Genomic DNA, 21,027 nt, shown 5'->3' with positions numbered 1-21,027 from the left:
CTCCTACCCCTTCAGGCGTTTTTGATCCATCTGTGTACAAGCAAATGTCTGCCCGAACCAGAGAATTTTCATTTTCGATCCAGGACTGCCGCTCAGGCAGTACAATCTGGTATCGAGCATTAATCACTGATAGTGCTACCGCCAAATCTGACGGCATTGATAGCACAGTATCAGTGCTTATAATGTCTTCCGCAGCCCATTGGTAGGACATGTCGGAACAGTTTTGAGCATATTGCTTAAATCTGTAAATGGTTGTTCTAGCCACTTTCTCTATATGCAAATGCAGAGGAGATAGGCCAAGCAGAACCTCGATTGCTAGAGTTGGCGTTGTGCCTATCGCACCAGAGATTGCCAATCCAGCTACTCGTTGAATTCGTGAAAGTTTACTGATAACTGAAGTCTGTCGGACTTTCCTATACCAGGCTGCTGCTCCGTATGTCTAACCACAGTCACATAGAGCCAGTACAGTCTTTCAGGGGTAAGACCCCAATTTTTTTCCACAAAGACTGCGACAAGTCCACAAGGATAGTCTAGCTTTGTGCAAAACTCCCTGCAAATGTCCATTCCATGACAGGGTTTTGTCTAGGATTACTCCTAGATATTTGACTTCCTTTGAGAAAGGAATTTCTTCACCTTGGATAGTTGGGCGGATTAGTCCATCCAACTTTCGCTTCCTGGTGAAGGGCACAACAATTGTCTTTTGCGGGTTTATTGAGAGGTTCTCTCCCTTACACCAAGCGCAAATGGTATCTAGGGTCACCTGGAGGACTTTAGATATCCTCGGCAAACAGGTTCCTTTGACCATAACGACAATGTCATCAGCATAAGCTTGTATTTCCACACCAACGGCTTCGACTATCGCAATCAGATCGTCAACTAGGAGGGACCAAATCAGGGGAGATAACACCCCTCCCTGCGGGCAGCCACCTCCCGGCCTGAAGCGTATCGTATCACCGTGGAGTGAAGTAGAAACTATTCTACTATCTAGCATATTGCGGATCCAACCCGCTATAGTTGCTTCCACTCCCCTGTCAAGAGCAGCTCTTTCAAGAGATTGTGGTATTGCGTTGTTGAACACTCCCTCTATATCCAGAAACGCACAAACCAAGATTTCTTTATACTGCAGCGTCCTGGATACTCTACCAACTAAGTTGTGTAGAGCCAATTCTGCTGATTTTCCCGCTTGATAAGCATACTGGTGGCAACTCAGTGGACCAGATACCAATGGCACCGTACGGATATACCGTTCCAGAACTTTTTCAAGGGTTTTTAGCAGAAATGACGTTAGGCTGATGGGTCGAAAGGCATTAGAAGTAGGGACCGAACGGCCCGCTTTGGGTATGTAAGATACCCGTACCTTAGTCCATTCTGCCGGCACATATTTCCAGGCGACACTCGCTCTGAAAATTTTTACCAAAATTGGCAATAACAAAGACTTTTTCTCATTCAAAGCTGAAATGAAATGTAATTATTTTTAGTATACACATTTTTGATACTTGATTCGACGATTAATCGTCATCTTCAGCCGAATCGTATTAATGAAAAATTAGTAAATATTTAATTTTTATAAAAAGGACCACAAGTGAACGTGGAAGAAGTGAGACAGTTATATTCGTTGGAATACAATTGAATGTCAGTGAAAAGGTTAGAAATCGTCCGTTGTGGTCGTCGTAGGTGAAAAGGAATCGGAAAAAAGGGGAACGAAACCACCACGATGAAAATAAAAAAGGGGGGTCGGGCGACACGGCGGAGGGGAGAAAGAGGAAAAAGATTCTTTCCGGTCGTCCGTGTATGCGAACCACGGTCTCTCAAGAGATGCATAGGCCAGATTAGAACCGAGCTCTCTTCCATCGGGGGCAAATAATAATTTAACTCTCTTATAAAGACCATCTGTGCCGGCCATCTACAGCCGAAGAACACGACCGCTATGTCCCCCCGGGCATTTTATTGGTTTCCCTCTCTTATCTTCAAAAGGAATCGACATTTTTCGTTATTTTTTTTCTAAATCAATAGCATTTATAGCAAGTTTTCATTTATCAATAAATAAACAAGTGTTTTCTAGTTTAATTTCATTTACTCGTTTTATTATATGCATTCACTATTACTATACCAGGTATTCTTTGAATTAAAGGCAATTTCACTTTTAATCATTATCCTTTTTGTTGTTCAAAGAAACTTATAACTTGATTAATATGATATATATCTATTTTACTATTGTTTATCTTTCTTCTTTTTCTAGGTGTACATGTAATGAGGGATATACTGGAAAAGACTGTGAAACAGAATATATTCCATGTGATCCCAGTCCGTGTTTAAACGATGGAAAGTGTCGGAAAAAGGATAAATATTCATACGGCTGTGAATGTCCAGCAGGTGAGTTAATTTATTTTTTCATATCCAAAAATAGTTTAGATCAGTAAATGATCTTAAAAGCTTTGCTGGCACACCCGTATTTTTTGGAAAATTTTAAATAACAGTTTAGTATACAGGTGTTATCTGAATGACTGCAACAAACTTCAAGGGGTGATTCTTTAGTGAATTTTAAAGGTACTTCAATATATGAAACATAGGCGACTTCGGCTCCCCTAAGGAGCTACACACCCTCAAAAATGGCGGCAAAAATAACCACACCCCGTTCAACCTATGCCTAGAGTTTTTGTATGAAAATGATAAATACATTGGAAAAGTATCAGATAGATAAAACTATTCTAAAACTTTTTATCTCTTTGATGTTATAAACATGTTGACTGTTAAGTTATAGGGTTGTTAATCGAAAGTTGGAATGAATTTTTCATGAAGAAATCTTAGTAGGCTTTACAATTTTTTTTCAGAATTATTTTTGACATTTAAACGTCAGTGTTTTTCTTACTATTATTGTTGTTTTATTTAAAATTTTGAAACGTCGAGTGAACAAGTGTAAATGCGATAGAACTTTATTCAAAAATTAATTTGAAAAGTAATAATTATAGTAAGAAAAACACTGACATTTAAAGGTCAAAAATATTTCTGACAAAGATTTCAAATAAAAACCATATAAAAACTTCTAACTTGCATTTATTTATACAGGATGTCTCAGCGAGACCGGTCATTAGACGTTTCTGTGGTTCTGGCCAAAATAAAAAATTGAGAATTCAGACTTAAGTATTATCAATTACGTTCTCTTCGTCTAAAATATTTTCAGATTTCTAGCACTTCCGGTTATACCGGAAATCGCCACCTACTTTATTTTTTTAAATGGAACACCCTATATATTTTTACATATTTGGATTTGTCTGTTTTGAAGGTTTATAAATAACTTTACTTTTTGCAATTTGATTCGGCCGTTCTCGAGTTAATCGAATTTTTCTAGAAAAATCTGCTCCAGCGGACATTTGTTCAAAAAATCATAGAACACTCGATTTTTGAGATATCAATTTAGGATTCAGAACATGCTTAAACAACATGATAGAGTATGTTTTGGTGCTAAGAACGGCTGTCTAGATCGTTTGGTCACTTTACTATGACACGTTAACTTTTCCAAATTTGGAAGCACCATAACTTAATTTTTTTTAATGGCACCCCCCATATTTTATTACTTAGTCGTCTTCGGCGTCCCATTTTACATCTTTTATACTCCATATGTCCTATACCTAACATTAATAGTTTGAGAAATAATTAGGGTTTTTTGAAAAATGCTCACATATCATATCGATATTAACCTAGTGTGCCATGGAAAACAAATGTTTAATGACTTATTGACAAACGTCAAAGTCTGATTTACGTTGTTCGATGCTTGTGAGTCTAAAACCAGTTAAAATGGATATTAATAACGTAAATAATGTTTATACAAATGAAAAAATCCATAATTTATTTTTTGTGCACGAAAAGTGCGACAAAGTTCTTAGTAGAACTTGCAGAATGCTTAATGAAAATTATCCACATTTACCTCCGATGATAAAAGGTAAATTTAGAAGAATAGAAGCAAATTTTTTGCATTTTGGACGAATGTGTAGTAGATAATGCAACGGAAGAGGTGAATGCCTTGGCTTATTTCGAGCCCAGTCCCAACACCTCAATTCGAGCTGCCAAAGAAGATCTAGGAATCATACTACGAACTTTGTCGCGCTTTTTATGCATAAAAAATAAATTAAGAATTTCTTGATTTGTGTAAATATTACTTTCGTTATTGTTATCGATTTTAACTCTTTTCAGTACTAATATTAAGGGGACATAACAGATAATTATTTGCTCACATGCATCAAGTGACGTAAACAAGTGAGTCTTTGACAAGAACTCATTGAGAAGGCTTGTTTTTCATGGCACACTAGGCTAAATATCCATATGATATGTGTGCATTTTTCAAAAAACCCTAATTATCTCCTAAACTATTAATGTTAGGTATGGGACATATCGGATATAAAAGATGTAGAATGAGACGCCGAAGACGACTAAGTAATAAAATATGGGGGATGCCATTTAAAAAAATGAAGTTATGGTACTTCCAAATTTTGAAAAGTTAACGTGCCATAGTAAAGTGACCAAACGTTCTAGATAGCCGTTCTCGGCACCAAAGCATACTCCATCATGTTGTTTAAGCATATTCTGAATCCTAAATTGATATCCCAAAAATCGAGTGTTCTCTCATTTTTTGAACAAATGTCTGCTGGAGCAGATTTTTCTAGAAAAATTCGAATAACTCGAGAACGGCCGAATCAAATTGCAAAAAATAAAGTTATTTATAAACCCTAAAAACAGACAAATCCAAATATGTAAAAATATATAGGCTGTTCCATTTAAAAAAATAAAGTAGGTGGCGACTTCCGCTATAACCGGAAGTGCAAGAAATCTGAAAATATTTTAGTCGAAGAGATCGTAATTGATAATGCTTAAGTCTGAATTCTCAAATTTTTATTTTCGCCAGAACCCCAGAAACGTCTAATGACCGGTCTCCCGGACACCTGTATAAAGTCGTACTAGTTTCGGGTTGCCCCATCATCAGCGACAAAGTCAATGAAGCTATAATAGGTGTAGACTGGAAATCGGAAAAGAATAAAGCATTTTGTTATCTGATGGATACACAAAATGAAGATAAAAGATGAAAAATGGCGACGTTAAAAAGTGTGGAATGTTAAAAAATTAATAAACTTTAAGAGGATGCGTTGGTGGGATGAGATAATCTTGCAAGATTATGGATAACTCTTTCAAAGATTTCAAAGCCTACTAAGATTTTTTCAATATAAATTCATTCTAACTTTCGATTAACAACCCTACCTACTTAACAGTTAGTATTTGCTTAATTAATTTTTTCTTAGAAATTATTAAATTTTCGAAGAACACAAAGAGACAAAAAAAAGATTCTAAATCTTTTTTTGTTTTATCTATTGTTTTTAAAGTTTTATCTATCTAACTAAAATTATTCCAATGTATTTATCATCTGCATAAAAAATCTTAGTAAAAACGTAAAGGGGTAGTCACGATTAGTAATTTAGAAGTGTAGGTTGAAAGTACAAATAGGATCAAAACGTGCCCTATTATGAGTTAAACATATGCCACAAATTTCATTTTCCTAGCGTTTATGGTTTTTAAGGACCAAAATTTTCCGCCAGTTTTGAATTGGTTCATATATTAAAGTACCTTTAAAATTCACTAAAGAATCACCCCTTGAGCCGCACGTTTTCAAGACGGCTAAACCCGAATGATTCTGGTTTTAGATGTTGTGTTAGTTCTAGTTTTATACCAGCACTATTACTAGAACTAACACAAGACCTAGAACTAGAATCGTTCGGGTTTAGAAACACGTCGTTCAAGACGGCTAAACCCCAATGATTCTACTTCTAGGTCTTGTGTTAGTTCTAGTTTTAGTTCAATAAAAATGTGCAACATAGTGATATCTTATGTTAACTAGCGCTACCTACCACTCTCACTAGAACTAACATTAGACCTAGAACAAGAAACATTCAGACATGTTGTATTTTATATGGGACAAAGTAAGCAGGTACGCCCTGGTTTCTATGGAAATATATTTCTGTATAGGTATTGCATTTTAACTGAAATTCACTGTATATAGATAGATTATCAAAGCGATTAACAACAATAATGAAAACATTAGTCACAAGTGCAGAAAATCCCCTATTGTTTTCGAACAGCTATTGTTTCAAGACGGTCGTTCATTTATTTCGGGACAGTTGACAATCGACGACGACAAACGAGCGACAGTCGCCGTTGTTGGCGCGACTGCTAATTGTCCGCGCGAACGAACTAAGTAAGTAGATTGGTTCGAGAGATAACGAGGTCGATCGTTTATAAGTAATTAAACGGTCGCTTACTTCTCTCCATACTTTTATCTCCATTTATTCGTCTTTCAAATTCTTTCTCTTCTTTCCGACTCGTTTTACTACTTTCCCGGCGTATTACTTTGTATTTGGTATAATTTTTTTTTACGCAACTAATCGTGGGTTGCGTGGATTTTTCGTGAGATGCGATTGGTGATTGTTCTATTCTGTCAGTGTTTTTTCTTTCTTTTTTTTTGACGGATCGTGATGAGAAGAATCTTGTGTTTGTTAATTTGAATTTTGTAACAAGTGTTTCGTATTTACTTTGTAATAAGAAAAGATTTTTTTCTGTTCTATTGACGAAATTAATATTGTAAACTTATTTTAGAAAAAATGTTGTCTTACTCAAACATAACTTAATGGTCGTTAAATAAACCCTGTTTGTTCCTCTTTCACTATACACTTAAACAAGAGTCGGTCCTTGTAATTGAGAAACTCTTCAACGAGAGGATACGATAAGACAATGTCAAGTACCTCTTTACGACCAACTCAAACGCAACATTTTTTTAACCATACAATTTCTGAGTAAACATTTTAAGAAAAAAAAATTCTCCTTAATTCCAAAACTCGTCCGGGACGCTTACATTTCTTTATTTCGTTCTTAATCCTCCAAAACGCTGAAATTTTATACATTTTAACCGTTACCACTCGACGAATTCTCGTTCTGAATAATGTCTGTGGAACAGGCTGCGAATATAGCCGAGTGAATTAATGGTAAAGTAGGGGGAAAAGGGGGTCTTTCGAAGAAAAAGGGGGGAAACGAGCGTACTTCTTCCCACAGATCTGCTACGCCCGCGGGCTTTCTGGCGAACCGAGAAACGAGACGACCGTCGAGTTGAGGAGTAGAAGAAGAAGAAAGTGGAAGAGTGTAGTCAGCGGGAGGCCACTTGTTGCTGCTCCCTGACAGATGAATACCACGTGGCTCCACCAGCCCAGTATTTAAAACTGTTTATGGTTTTGGCTGTTGTCAATTTATTTTCCTTTCTGTTTTTCTGCTAGTTTTCTCTTTTAAAAGTTTGCTTTGATTGATAGAGATACAAAAGTAATCCGAGGGCAACTAATTGTCAAAAAAACATTAATTTAAACAACTTTTGTCCATCTCTGTATTTTTATCCTGTATTCTCCACCCATCATCATCATCATTATCATCTAGCCAACTAGAGAGTAATGGCACGGCCTTCTTTGTGTAGCCAGTTCGTTGACCAGCTACATCTATGTATACATATGGTACAAACATATAAAAGAAAGAGCCTAAAAAACAATACCGACTTCTAGTACTAGAGTTAACCGCGATTCAATTCAAAAAACTAACAATATAAGTAGGAGAAATAACGTAAAAGCTAGTTAAAGGATTAAGCGATATTATTATTATCTATCATCGAGTTCTTAATGAGTTGTTGGCAAGTTTGAAAGTCGGCGTAGCTACCGGTGTTGGTTTCTTTGGGTGAAATCAAGGTATTTTCTATATACGGTCGCGGCCGTTATAATTCATCGATTTCTTCTTATTTCATCTTAGCCGGGACGCGATAATTACAAAGCGCGGGGGGTTCGGCTAATAGATGGCGTTTGCCTCGCGGGCGGAACGACTATACGAGAATAACAGGTTGTTGTTGGTCGGTTCCCTCGAAGTGACCGAAGCCGGAGAACCACCTCGGGGTACCACGATTTGTTTTACGAACCCAACATAGATTTTTACCCTCTGTATTTTAATCATTTTTTGTCTCTCTCACACCCTTTGTAACAAATATTGATAAGAAAACAAAAGCTTAAATAAGAATATTTGAAGTACTAAACAAGTTTATGTTACGTGATACTTCTAGTTATGGTTGAAGGCTTCTTAGAAATAGTGTTAAGGAAATGAATAATTTGTACTTATTTAAGTAGCTCCAGTTATGAAATTTGCTTCTAAGTATGCTTCACTCTCCTATTTTTGATGCGAAAATAGGTCTAAAAATATGTCTGGTCTGTTGGGCTTCCTGTTACAACAAACGATCCATCATAAAGGACCTAACAGTACTGAACTACTTTAGAACTGGCAGATTGATAAAGATATGGCACAAATTAAAATATAACTGTATGTGTCACAACACAACAAATTTGGTTTTGGAACGAAATGAAATGAAAAGAAATAACAATACCACTAACACCGAGCTGAAAGCAAAAAAGAAAGAAGTCTTTAAAGCAATCAGACGTAACGTCTGAAGCTATCTCAGAGGAGAGGATTCTTAACTATTGGAGAACAGTTATAGCAAAAAAAACCAAGAATGTGTAAATTTTGAAGGAAAATGTTAAAGAAGTGAGATGTTTCTTTACGTATCTGGGAGTCAAACTCAATACAGAAGGATCGGAGGAATCAGAAATACAAATTGAAGTATTTGTAAGAAAAATATTGAGGACATTCTTTGGTCTAATAAATAAAGAATAATTGGATATGGAGAAGGCGATACAATGTGGAACTGAACTATCTTTTAGTCAGTAGATAATTTGTTTGATATAATTTTTTAAACACCTTGTAAAAAAAAACCTGTTTAAGCTAGGAAGTATTCAAGATGTGATAAATATTTACTCTCCTTCACTTGAGATCATCGTTTTTGGATAGTAGAAACGGTTTATTTTTATTTATAATTATTTTTTTCGCCGGAAATGCGTACCGCTAAGTTAGCAATAACATATCTGTTGGAATGGCTGAGCAGATAGAGAGTGGATAGACGAAGAAGAGGCTGAGCGCGTCGACGACGACGATACGCCACAGGCGTGGGTCGAGATACAAATACCGTGGGAAACCAGATGTGCCCCAACTGTATCGGCGACTGCCGAGGCCCTATCGACAAACGGCGGGGCCCGTTCCTCTACTATGTACTCGGAATTCTACTTAATTATACGTTTACAACAAATAAACAATTTGTACACCGAAGAATTTGTTTATACAGAGTGAACCTTATTAAATTGATAAAATTTTTTTTTGTACTTTACTAATTACAATGTAATTATATATAACATAAATTTTTATGGGGGCCAATTTATTTTATTAAAGCACTTTTTTGATAATGCTGTGCAAATAAGAGAGAGGAAAGAGAGCCGTAATTAAATAATTACAGTTCCACCATATTAAACTACAAAAAAACTCGTAAAGCTAATTGAGACCAACGATGAAGAAAAATTGCGTACGCCTATGTTATAATCGGGACCGAAAAGAAAGCCGACACAGCGGCCAATTACCCTTATTTTTTCCATCACCGAAAGACAACCGATCCCGTTATAACCAGCAATTTCTTTTAATATTGTTTACTTTTAAGAAAAAATTATCTAAAAATTACAAATTATCTTTTTGAAAGATTTTTTTTTGGTTTAACTTTTACTTTTTAAATGTTCTATCTAGGTTTTCGTGGTCACGACTGCGAAGAGAACATCGACGACTGTCCTGGGCATAAATGTCAGAACGGGGCAACCTGCGTGGACGGTTTAAACGATTACAGCTGCCAGTGTCCGGCGACCTACACGGGACGCTTCTGCGAACATGACGTTGACGAGTGCTCCCTCAGGCCGAGCGTATGCCAAAACGGGGCCACGTGCACCAACAGTGTCGGGGGTTATTCGTGCATCTGTGTGAACGGCTGGACGGGTCCGGATTGTTCCGGGAACATTGACGATTGCGCTGGAGCGGCATGTTTTAACGGGGCTACTTGTATCGATAGGGTCGGAAGCTTTTATTGTAGATGTACACCAGGAAAAACAGGTAAAAATTATTATTTTTAAACTTGATTACTAAAAAATATTAGAAAGAATTCAAGAATTAAAGCACTGTATTCTTCTAAAGATCCACCGGCGAGACGATAGCAACAAATCGCCCAGCAACAAACTTTTTCCTTTATATTTCCATCTACTTCTAGGGCCCATATCTTTGTTATTTAGAAAGATATAAACTAAGCACACGGTTGGAAAGCTTGGTCTTTTCTCTATCTTAAACCGAGTTTTCATCCGCGGATATGTTGATAATAAGAGCAAGAAAAAATAAGAAACGTCGCGCTGCATTCAATTTACCTTAAAATTACCAAACTTCACGGCGTTGTGCAGCCGTTACCAGACGAAAATTCGATAAATGATTTACATATTCGGAAAGAGCTGACCTTGGACTATCTTATTCCGAGTTTTTGTCCGTCAATATCTATCGGCGTCTGTAAAAGAAACGCACCTGAAAGACAACCTACAGGTAGCAGAACGCAATCACTTCTTACCCTAACTTTCTTATTTGATGAAGGAAAAATTGGAACAAAGTTTTACCCGAGAGAGAATCCTAACTTCATTTCATGTTGACAGATAATTTTTCATTCACTCTTAATTTATTTAAAACCGTTTAAAAACATATAAGTACGAAGGCTTTCACGGCCGGTGTTAATAAAACTAAAACTAACACTAGCACTATCACTACAACTAACACTAGACCTAGAACTAGAAACTTTCGGGTTGAGCCGTGCGTTTTTTGAAAAAATGTTTGACGTTTCGGGTGCCATGTTGCAACCTTCTTCAGAAAACAAGTTGGAAGCGAACCCGAAAGTTTCTAGTTCTAGGTCTAGTGTTAGTCCTAGTGATAGTGCTAGTGTTAGTTCTAGTTTTAGTTTTACGTTTAGAAACATGTTAAACTGTTCAAAAAGGAAAGATTATTTCATGTTACACCTAATTTATCAGAATCTGGAAGAATTTGAGTGATTTTAGACTCGAATTGTTGAATTGTGTGTTGATGGTTTTGAATCTGGTAACGTTACCAACTTTGCATTTTAACTCAGTCCATCAATTTAAAAAACGCGTTGGAACCGTTGGAAAGAGCAGAAAATTTCCCATAAGATGAATATAGTTCTAGAGTTTTCTCCCCGTTATACAAGAGAGTTAGTTATTGACCTAAGCGTGGTTTAGCCGCGGCAAAAATTCGTGGTTTAGGTAGTTCATAGTCAGAAAAAAGGATTGTGCAAACGTGTGATCACAGTGTGTCACACATCGTTGGAAAGAGCAGGAAATTTTCCATAAGCTGAATATAGTTGTACAGTTTTCTCCCTGTCAAATAGGAAAGTTATTAGTGCAAGAAATATTTGCGTGTTTTTATCGGTAGGGGTTTTTTCAGGTGGGTTTTTCTTACAGACGCTGATAGATATTGGCGGACGAAAACTCGGAATAAGATAGTCCAAGGTCAGCTCTTTCCGAATATGTAAACCATTTATTGAATTTCCATCTGGTAACGGCTGCACAAGGCCGTGAAGTTTGGTAATTCTGAGGTAAATTGAATGCAGCTCGACGTTTCTTATTTTTTCTTGCTCTTATTATCAACATATCGGCGGACGAAAACTCGGTTTATGATAGAGAAAAGACCAAGCTTTCCAACTGTGTGCTTAGTTTTTCGCTATCTTTCTAGATAACGAAGATATGGGCCCTAGAAGTAGGTGGAAATATAAAGGAAAAAGTTTGTTGCTATCGTCTCGCCGGTTAAAGATCCTGGTGTTCATGGTGCTTACCATTTGAGTTTTAACGAAAGTTATTGTGAGACGAAGTCTTAAAATTATTATTCAACACGTTCTTCGTACTTTTCAACTTTTAAAAGTCACGGAACTTGGTGTGATTGCTTGAGTGTAAAATTAATATTAAACAAATTTTACTCAACTTTAGTTGTTCATATGAAAATGATTTAATTTATTTATTTTTTCTTAAATAAAGTTATTTAACGTTAAGCAATAGTTGAACCATTTCATAACCTATCTATATAACAATCTCTTATTATTTTTTATATTTTTTAGGATTATTGTGCCATTTGGATGACGCATGTACAAGCAGTCCTTGTCACGCGGACGCGATTTGCGACACCAGCCCCATCAACGGGTCGTACACCTGCAGCTGTGCGTCCGGATACAAAGGAACCGATTGTTCTGAGGACATAGACGAGTGCGAACAAGGTATGTATCTTTTTTTATGGGATCGCTATGAGAAAAAAACAGATTGACTATAGTTTGTTCGATTCGGTTTGGTTATGGTTTTTTTTTTACAGTTTACTCACAACCACCATTTCTATTTTTTTTTAAATCATACCGTTTGATTCAATACCGATCTGAGTCATAAACGTCTTTGTTGTTTGTCGTATGATCTAATATCTACATATAGACATATTTGTTTCTGTGCATTTTCCTTGGTGAAGAAATGTAAATCCGGGCGGTCGTCAGTTAAATCATGCAAATCGATTTGTTCTTAGAGATCGGATGAATGAATAACAATAATTAACGTCTTGTTCCATGGGAACGAACGGTAGTCGTTAGAGTTTAAGGTTTCCTCGGTTTAAAGTTGGATCTTGTCAAGTCATTGCGAATCTTCGAAAACGACGCCTACGACCTTTTGGATTGTTGCTTAGCTTTTTGATTATGGTAATTAAGCAAGATCCTGGACGGTTTTAAGTGTTACGAACCCGAAATTTACTAAAAATTTCCATTTTTACTCGTAATTAACTTTAACAAGGAGACTATAATTATTTACAATTTTACACTTTTTTGTTTAGCTTGGCACCTTGTTGTTACAGTATCAGAAACTATTAAATAAATGTTATACAGGGTGTCCCGCAACGATTGTACAAAACTGCATAAGCGTGTTCTATAATCAAAAATAAACAAAAAAAGCCTAATAAACATAGGTCCGAAATACCGGAATACTTCACGAAATTATTATTTTACTATTTAATTTAATAAAACTATTAAGTATGGCTCCTATTAATTACTCCAAGGAAGAGATGGCGGATATGGTGTATTGTTACGGACTAGCTGATGGAAATGCGTCGTTAGCAGCTTGTCATTACGCGCAAAGGTTCCCGAACAGACGATTGCCTAATAGTCACACCTTTAGCAGACTATTTCTCAGATTAAAAGAAACGGGAAGCGTAACCCACAGCCATTCCACGGAGAGACATTACACAAGGCCGGTGGAATTAGAAGAAGCAGTTTTGAGAAGAGCCGATGAAAATGCCTCAACCAGCATTAGAAGAATTTCCGCACAAGAAAACATTAACAAAACAACCGTTCACCGCATTTTAAGGGAGCAGTTGCTTTATCCTTATCATTACAACACCGTTCAAGCTCTAACAGAAAATGATGGCGAAAAAAGAGAGATTTTTTGTAGGTGGGCCATACAGGAAGAGGTAGTAAACGTCGACTTTCCCATAAACATTGTATTTACGGAAGAAGCGACATTTACTCAAAGTGGAATTTTTAATATTCATAATGCGCACGTTTGGAGCGATGAAAATCCCCATGCAATACTAGAAACTCATCATCAGGGGCGATTCAGTGTTAATGTATGGGGTGGAGTTATAGGTGATCAGTTATTAGGTCCATTTTTTCTTCCAAAGAGATTGACAGCCGATGCCTACATACATTTTTTACAAAATGACCTTACAGAGGCATTTGATGAATTACCTCAACAAATTCTAGAAGATTGCTACTTTATGCACGTTTATGCATGCGCTACTCGAGCATACTTAAATAACAGATTTCGCAATAAGTGGATTGGCCGAGGATGGCCACCTCGTTTACCAGATTTAAATCCGTTAGATTTTTGGTTTTGGGGACATTTAAAACAAATTGTTTATTCTGAAGACGTTCAAAATGTGCAGGATTTGAAGAATAAAATTAGTAACGCATTTGACACAGTAAAACAAATTGCTGGTATCTTTGAACGCATTAGAAGTTCATTTAGAAAACGTATCCGTTTGTGTTTAGAAGTAAATGGTGCGCATATTGAACATTTATTATGATATGAATCTTTTCCAATTTGTTAAATATTCGTTGTTTTTATGCTGGTTGAACGATTTTCTTCGACAATCTTTGTTACTTGTTTTGTTAAATTATTAATGAACTGTATTAATTAGCTTAATATTATCTTACCTATTATTTATTAAACTTTATCTTAACCAGAGACAAGGAAGGATAGAGATGGCCAACTCTACCTTATTAAATTGTACCTTGCGTACAGCGCCATCCGATGTCACCGTAGAGTACTAATCACAGATTAAAACCAACTTCAATTAGGATAATGGTGTAAAACTGGGCTAACCAACGATCTGGCAACATTGTTCACTGCGCATCGAAGCGAAGCGACCGACGTTGCCAGATTGTTGGGGCTAACTTTAACCGCCAAATTTAAAAATAACACAATTAATATTGCTTTGAAAAAATGAAATAAAATTCATTTAAATTTATTTCATTTAATATATTTTAAATGAAAGATCTAATTTCAACATAATCATTTATTATTCACAAAACTAATAAAATTTGGTAACATAAATAGAATATAAGTACGAAGGCTTTTACGGCCGGTGTAATTAAACTAGAACTAATAGTAGCACTATCGAAGACGACTTGAAATCACTTCGAAAGTTTCTAGCTAGTGTTAGTTCTAGTGATAGTGCTACTATTAGTTGTAGTTTTAGTTCAATAAATAGAATAATGTTACATTTTGTTTACCCTAACAGTTTTTGTAACGTCTTCCTGGATGGTAATGAAAAGAAATTTGATAAGAACCGGTATCCTTCACCACTTTGTTTGTAAATGGAATGAGCCAGCACTTCTTTTCTCTGATTTCGGAACTGGCTGCTAAAGAAATTTCTAGTTTCTTTATTCAAATATTTGAGGTTCACCAATACCTGAGGATTTTTCCTCAATTGTATTAGCTTTTGCCTTATTATTCTGGCATTTTTCTTAGCGCGACACAACGCTTTTTTTACTCCAGTTAGGTTGCAATTGCTGCAGTTCTTTGTAAAAGGTAATTTCCTCCGTTTCTTATCTACAAAAATAAAGATAATTTTAAATAAGAATGATTATTCAGTTTTTATGGTATTTACCAATTATTTCTTTTTCATCACTTAGGTGGAACCGTTTATTTCTAATGAAATGACAGAATTTTCCTCACAAAATGAGGTTGAAGCAACTTCGCAACCTTGTTGTTTACTACCTCCAGGATAGACTTGCATAACAGTTGAACTAGTTACACCAGGAAGTTTGTCGGGGCATACATATGTGGGGGTATAAATATATATATATGGCATGTCGGGGTATAAACATATATAATATGGTATATATTGAATTATATAATTATGAATTATGAAACTAAATAATTAATTTCATACCATGCGGCATACCTGAAGTATCTTCTGTTGGTTGATCTTGTGGAGACAAAAAGCAATTATTTATAGTTTCTTCTTACAAATCTAAATGATTTAAAAAACATATATAGATTAAAAAACAAACTTTTTATGCAAAATTTCATTTACCTAGTAAGCATAATGTAGGTAGCTTTTTCAATTTTTTCTCAACATATTTGCACATTGTTGCAAAATAGTTGGGGCAAACACAATACAGTGAGCGCTCACTTAACGTACACAATGCGTTCCTGAGTTACCGTACGTATAACGAATGTACGTTAAACGAACACGAAATATCCATAAGAATACGTATATTTATGTTTAATTGATTCCAAGATGATCTTTGTTCGCACGAACGTACAACTTATTCGTACGAACGTACACTTACCACCGACTCGGGACTTTCCTACTTTGCTCGTTACACTACTCTATTTTACCAAATTTTGCAGAGGGGATTTGCCGAAAGAGACCGGACGAAAAAATATCTTTGTGAATTCAATCGATACACGTCCTGAGTTCGCTTCACATCGTTTCAGACATCGTCCGCGTCAATACATTTCGATCAAACGGGATTTTAGAAATAAAAAGTTGAAAATGAATAAAAGGAAAGGTGACCGCGAGATAGAACAAGGTTCGAAAAGAAGAAAAACTATTATTGAAATGGCAGAGAAGGGTGAAAAACTAGCGGAAATAGGAAGACGTTTAGGATACAGTAGATCACCAGTTAACACAATAGTAAAATCAAAAGAATGTTTGAAGTGATATGTTAAAGATGGGGTAAATCTTCAACAAACTTCAGGTACTCGTATACGTTCTAATGTGATGGAATAAATGGAGGGGATTTTGAAAGTTTGGTTAGACTCTCAATTACACAGAAATATTCCTTTAAGTCTTTCTGCTATCCAACAAAAAGCTAAGGAAATTTATTCAGAATTAAGAAAAAAAATGGATGAGAACGCAACTGATACGTTTAATGCAAGTTGGGGATAGTTTAGAAGATTTAAAATCAGGGCCAACTTAATTAAAGTGAAATTGACAGGAGAAGCAGCGAGTGCAGACTCTAACGCTGCTAGTGAATTTATAGCAACACTAAAAGCTATTGTCCATGATGGAAATTACAGTCCACATCAAATCTTTAATATTGACGAAACGGGATTGTTTTGGAAGAAGATGCCTTCCAACACATATCACTAAAGATGAGAAACGTATGCCGGGATATAAAACTGCCAAAGATCGTCTAACTTTATTACTAGGTGGAAACGAGGCAGGTGATTTTAAATTGAAGCCAATGTTGGTTTACCATAGTGAAAATCCGAGAGCGCTTAAAGGTGTATCAAAGTCATCAATGCCAGTGATTTGGAAATCAAATCGTAAAGCTTGGGTCACGAAATCTGTATTTGAAGATTGGTATAGAAACAACTTTATTCCAGAAGTGAAAGATTACTGCTCTAAAAACAACTTAGCGTTTAAAGCATTACTACTTCTTGATAATGCCCCAGGGCATCCAATAACGTTAAATGAGTTATGTCCCAATATAAAGGTAATATTTTTGCCACCAAATACGACATCATTAATCCAACCGATGGACCAAACCGTTATAGCCGCGTTTAAGAAATATTATTTACGTGCAACTATGGTAAGCATGATTAAAGCTATTGATGATAATAAGGAATTAACGGTTAAGTCTTATTGGAAAGATTACAATATTCATAATGGAATTAAAAATATATCTGCCTTTTGGGATGAAGTTAAAGAAACGACAATGAAAAGAGCGTGGAAAAAGTTGTGCCCGCAATTTGTTTATGACGAAGAAACAAATGTTGAAAATCTTCAAAACGAAGTTGTAGAAGGCGTGATAGAAATTGGAACGCGCTTAGGCTTGGAAATAAACGAAGAAGATATCGAAGAGTTAATAGAATTACATGACGAAGAGTTGTCTATCGAAGATCTCATGGAATTACAAAAGACAGATAATGTCGAAACGAATGACGATGACGCCGTTGAAGACCTGCCCAAAGAAAATGTATTAAACTTAGAAACTTTAAGTGAAATTTTAAATAAAATGGCAAATCTCGCCGATGTCATAGAGAATGTAGACCCAAATATGGAACGAAGTTCTAATGTTGTAGGTATACTCCGTGATGCGTTTACTTGTTACAAAACCATGTACATAGAGAAAAAGAAGACTGGCCTTAGGCAATTAACCTTAAAACAATTTTTAACTAAAAAAACTTAAGAATCGATAAGTTAATAATCGTTTATTTATTAAGTTATTTATGCTATCTTTACTTGTACCGACTTTTTTAAATTAGAATAAAATGTAAAAATAAGGCTCTTATTTTTCTAGTTTAATAATGAAATTGGATCGTCGATGTACGTTAATGCGGATGACAAATGTACGTTGTACGAACACGAGGTCATAAAACGTCTTGTACGTATCTGCGAACGTACGTAAAGCGGGCGTACGTTAAGCGGGCGTTGACTGTAGTTACTTAGACGATTATCATTAATTAATTCAAATATTTTTGAATTGTGTATTCCAGAGAGCCAAGCCATTCAAATAATAGGGTCGGTCGGAAAATAATATCTAGAAATATAGAATGAAAGTAATTATGCTCTATTAATTAATAATTTTTATAATTTACCTTTTAATGTCTATCATCGCAAGATGGTACACAGCAAGGAATAATAACCGACATTTTTAACATTTAAAAAAATTTAAATGTTTTTTACACTTTTTTACACTTAATTACAAAATTACACTCATAAATTACACTTATTAAAAAAATTAACTTATTTATCAATATCATTTATATTTGACATCACTTAATTTGACTTAATTAATCAAAGATGAATACAAACAAAGAAATGAAATATAAGCCACCTTAAGGTTGTTTAAATTTGAATTTGTGTAGAATTAGTTATCGACGGTGACATTGGATGGCGTTGACGACGGTTACAATTTTCATTCATTTGAGATCCCCCCCCATATCTTAACCATCGTAACCATGGTAATCATATAATTACTGCATCTAAATCGTTAGAATTAATGATGTTTACAATAGGTCAGCTTATGAAACTAAAAGTTTGAATATCTCGAAATTGGTCCATTTTCGGACCTATGTTTATTAGACTTTTCTTGTCTGTTTTCGATCAGAGAATACGCTGATGCAGTATTGTACAATCGTTGCAGGACACCCTGTATATTTTTTAAATTATTATCTTCTCTTTACCTTTTTTCCATCCACTCATTTAATCGCCTCAATATCTCCACTTAAGAATAGGGATTCCAATCCTATTGTTCACTCGGTTGGTCGCTTCTTTAATTAGCACGCCTCTCAGTATTAATTGACTTTCGATCGGTCGTCATTCTTGTATGTACACAATAAGGTTCCAACTGATGCTATTGTTGTAGAAAAAAATCTACACGAAACAGAAAATATTCAAATAACTAGCTAACATTATAATAGATTAATAAATTACTTTAATATTCAATTTATAGGCTCTCCCTGCGAACATGATGGCTTATGCGTTAACACCCCCGGTAGTTTCGCTTGCAACTGTACTCAAGGTTTCACCGGACCAAGATGCGAAACAAACGTCAACGAATGCGATTCACATCCTTGCAAAAACCAGGGTTCTTGTCTGGACGACCCAGGAACGTTTCGATGTGTTTGTATGCCCGGTAAGTTTTCACTCAATTTACTAGTTTAAGAGAAAATTTTAAATGATAATAAGGTAATGAAATGAAGAAAATGTGATAAAAAGAGAGATTGTGATTAATTTTAATGAAGCGGTAGGTTTTAATCTGGATGTGCGCAACACCTGTTTCGGGCTCAATTGCCCAACGTGCCGCGACGGCGTTATCCAATCAAAATTTCCATTAAGCAACGGAATTACCCCATTTGGGGCGCGCTATTCAACGAACGCAAAGAGATGTTGCTTGTCGTGAGAGATACTTAAATGGTTAGGTCTAAATCATACGGATATTGTGGATTAATCATGGGGTTACAACAATTTACGTTTGATTTAACTCTTTATTATTTTTTTTTATTTTCAAACGATACAGTTTATAAGTACTGAACTGAACAAACTAATTAAAATAATGTTTCTTTTTGAGTGTTTTTATGATTAACCATTTGAGTAGGTGATTATGAAACGAGAAACTAGAAATGAAATCGACTACGCCGGTCGTAATGAACGGATTTGCATAGAACAAACGGGCAATCCCCGTTTTGCCTTCACTTCGCCTGCCGTAATTGGCCCCGTTCTCATCAGAGGGCGCTCAACGGCCGATCTAATTTCGCAGCGCTTCGAAGCCGTATTATCATGGAATCGTAACAACTTATAAATAAAAAACGTTTCCTATAAAACCGCTACACAGCTAACGCCCATTTTTAAATAATGATGCAAGGGGATCATCTTCCATTCGTTTTTGATAAATGTTATCGTTTAACCTCGCGGGAACGATTTGATTTCAAAACCAGTTAAGGAGAATTGCGTGGGCGGACGAGGTGCGTTCGAGAGGGAACTTTTTTAGTTTTGAAATTAAAACGGTAATCGTATAAGTTATTACAATGAAAGTTTTGTGTTGAAAATCCTAATCAATTATAATTTACTTAGTTAAAAATTAGTTTTTATGTACATTTAAAATTGTATAGAAGGTTCTGTACGATCGCGTATAGGCCACGCCTTGGGCACATTCCGGCGCAATTGTGTTCGAAACGACCGCGAGACCGGTGGGTACACACTCTGTACGTACCTATGTGTTGTACCCCGAGTTTGTGTGTATGTGTGTGTGTATAGATGGGTCGAGCTTGTGAGCGTGACCCCGCCGTTAATAAAACTGTAAGGTCACATATGTGGGCTAACGACCGTTTTCCCCCCTACACACACTCCTATTAACCATCAAACCAACAATGTTTCAGTACTCTTTTTTCCATTCCATGTATATTCATTATCATCACTTTTTGTGTACACTGTCGGTTAGAAATTATTGCGGAATTTAAATAAAAATGTAAATGAGAAATATAATCTTTTTAAAATAACACTCTCAAGTTGGTCTTACTCGTCTTGATAATTTATTTCTTTTTGATGTTGTGGCTATACCGGGAATTTCATATAACTCGCAATATACATATGAATGCAGTAACCATAGTTACGAAACTACTATGCACTTGCACTGTCCCACATAAAATGCAGCATAACTTAATGGTACAGGTATTGGGTAGTTTTGCAAAGGAAAAATTTTGCTTGGAAAAAAGTAACGTCCTTATTATAATCCTGAGTTATTTAGCCGCACGTCTCTCAAGACGGCTAAACCCGATTGATTCTAGTTCTAGGTCTAGTGTTAGTTCTAGTTTTAATACAATTAAAAGCTTTGTTTGGTATCTTACGTACACCAGTGCACACTTTTTCTTAAAAATAGTGTTTGGTAGACTGGTGCAAACAAGTGTAGATAGTGGCGCCGCGTTTGGTAAGCGATTGAGTTTTAAAAGTGCAGACACTTTTCACACCGACTCGCCGGCAAGTGTAGGAAGTGTAGTGTAA

The 21,027-nt window shown here is 35.8% G+C and overlaps 1 protein-coding gene and 1 long non-coding RNA gene across 2 annotated transcripts in view; one reads left to right on the top strand and one right to left on the bottom strand.

Moving 5' to 3' along the window:
- Window positions 1–21,027, top strand: part of LOC111416873 (neurogenic locus Notch protein) — an 81,170-nt gene that overhangs the window by 39,617 nt on the left and 20,526 nt on the right. The window contains exons 5-8 of the mRNA XM_023048978.2: window positions 2,240–2,373; window positions 9,691–10,047; window positions 12,095–12,250; window positions 18,980–19,162. Of these exons, the coding sequence (XP_022904746.2) occupies window positions 2,240–2,373; window positions 9,691–10,047; window positions 12,095–12,250; window positions 18,980–19,162 (830 nt within the window). The remainder of the gene's footprint in view (window positions 1–2,239; window positions 2,374–9,690; window positions 10,048–12,094; window positions 12,251–18,979; window positions 19,163–21,027) is intronic.
- On the bottom strand, window positions 14,623–15,685 carry LOC139429250 (uncharacterized). The gene is made up of 3 exons (XR_011639916.1): window positions 15,607–15,685; window positions 15,178–15,543; window positions 14,623–15,119 (listed from the first exon to the last, which is right to left on the bottom strand). It is a non-coding gene; the product is annotated as an uncharacterized lncRNA (long non-coding RNA).

The sequence above is a fragment of the Onthophagus taurus genome, chromosome 3 (assembly GCF_036711975.1).
Source record: "Onthophagus taurus isolate NC chromosome 3, IU_Otau_3.0, whole genome shotgun sequence".
NCBI classification, from domain to species: Eukaryota; Metazoa; Arthropoda; class Insecta; order Coleoptera; family Scarabaeidae; genus Onthophagus; species Onthophagus taurus.
Note: the sequence above shows the minus strand (reverse complement) of the source record. Positions and strands in the feature narration are given on the sequence as shown.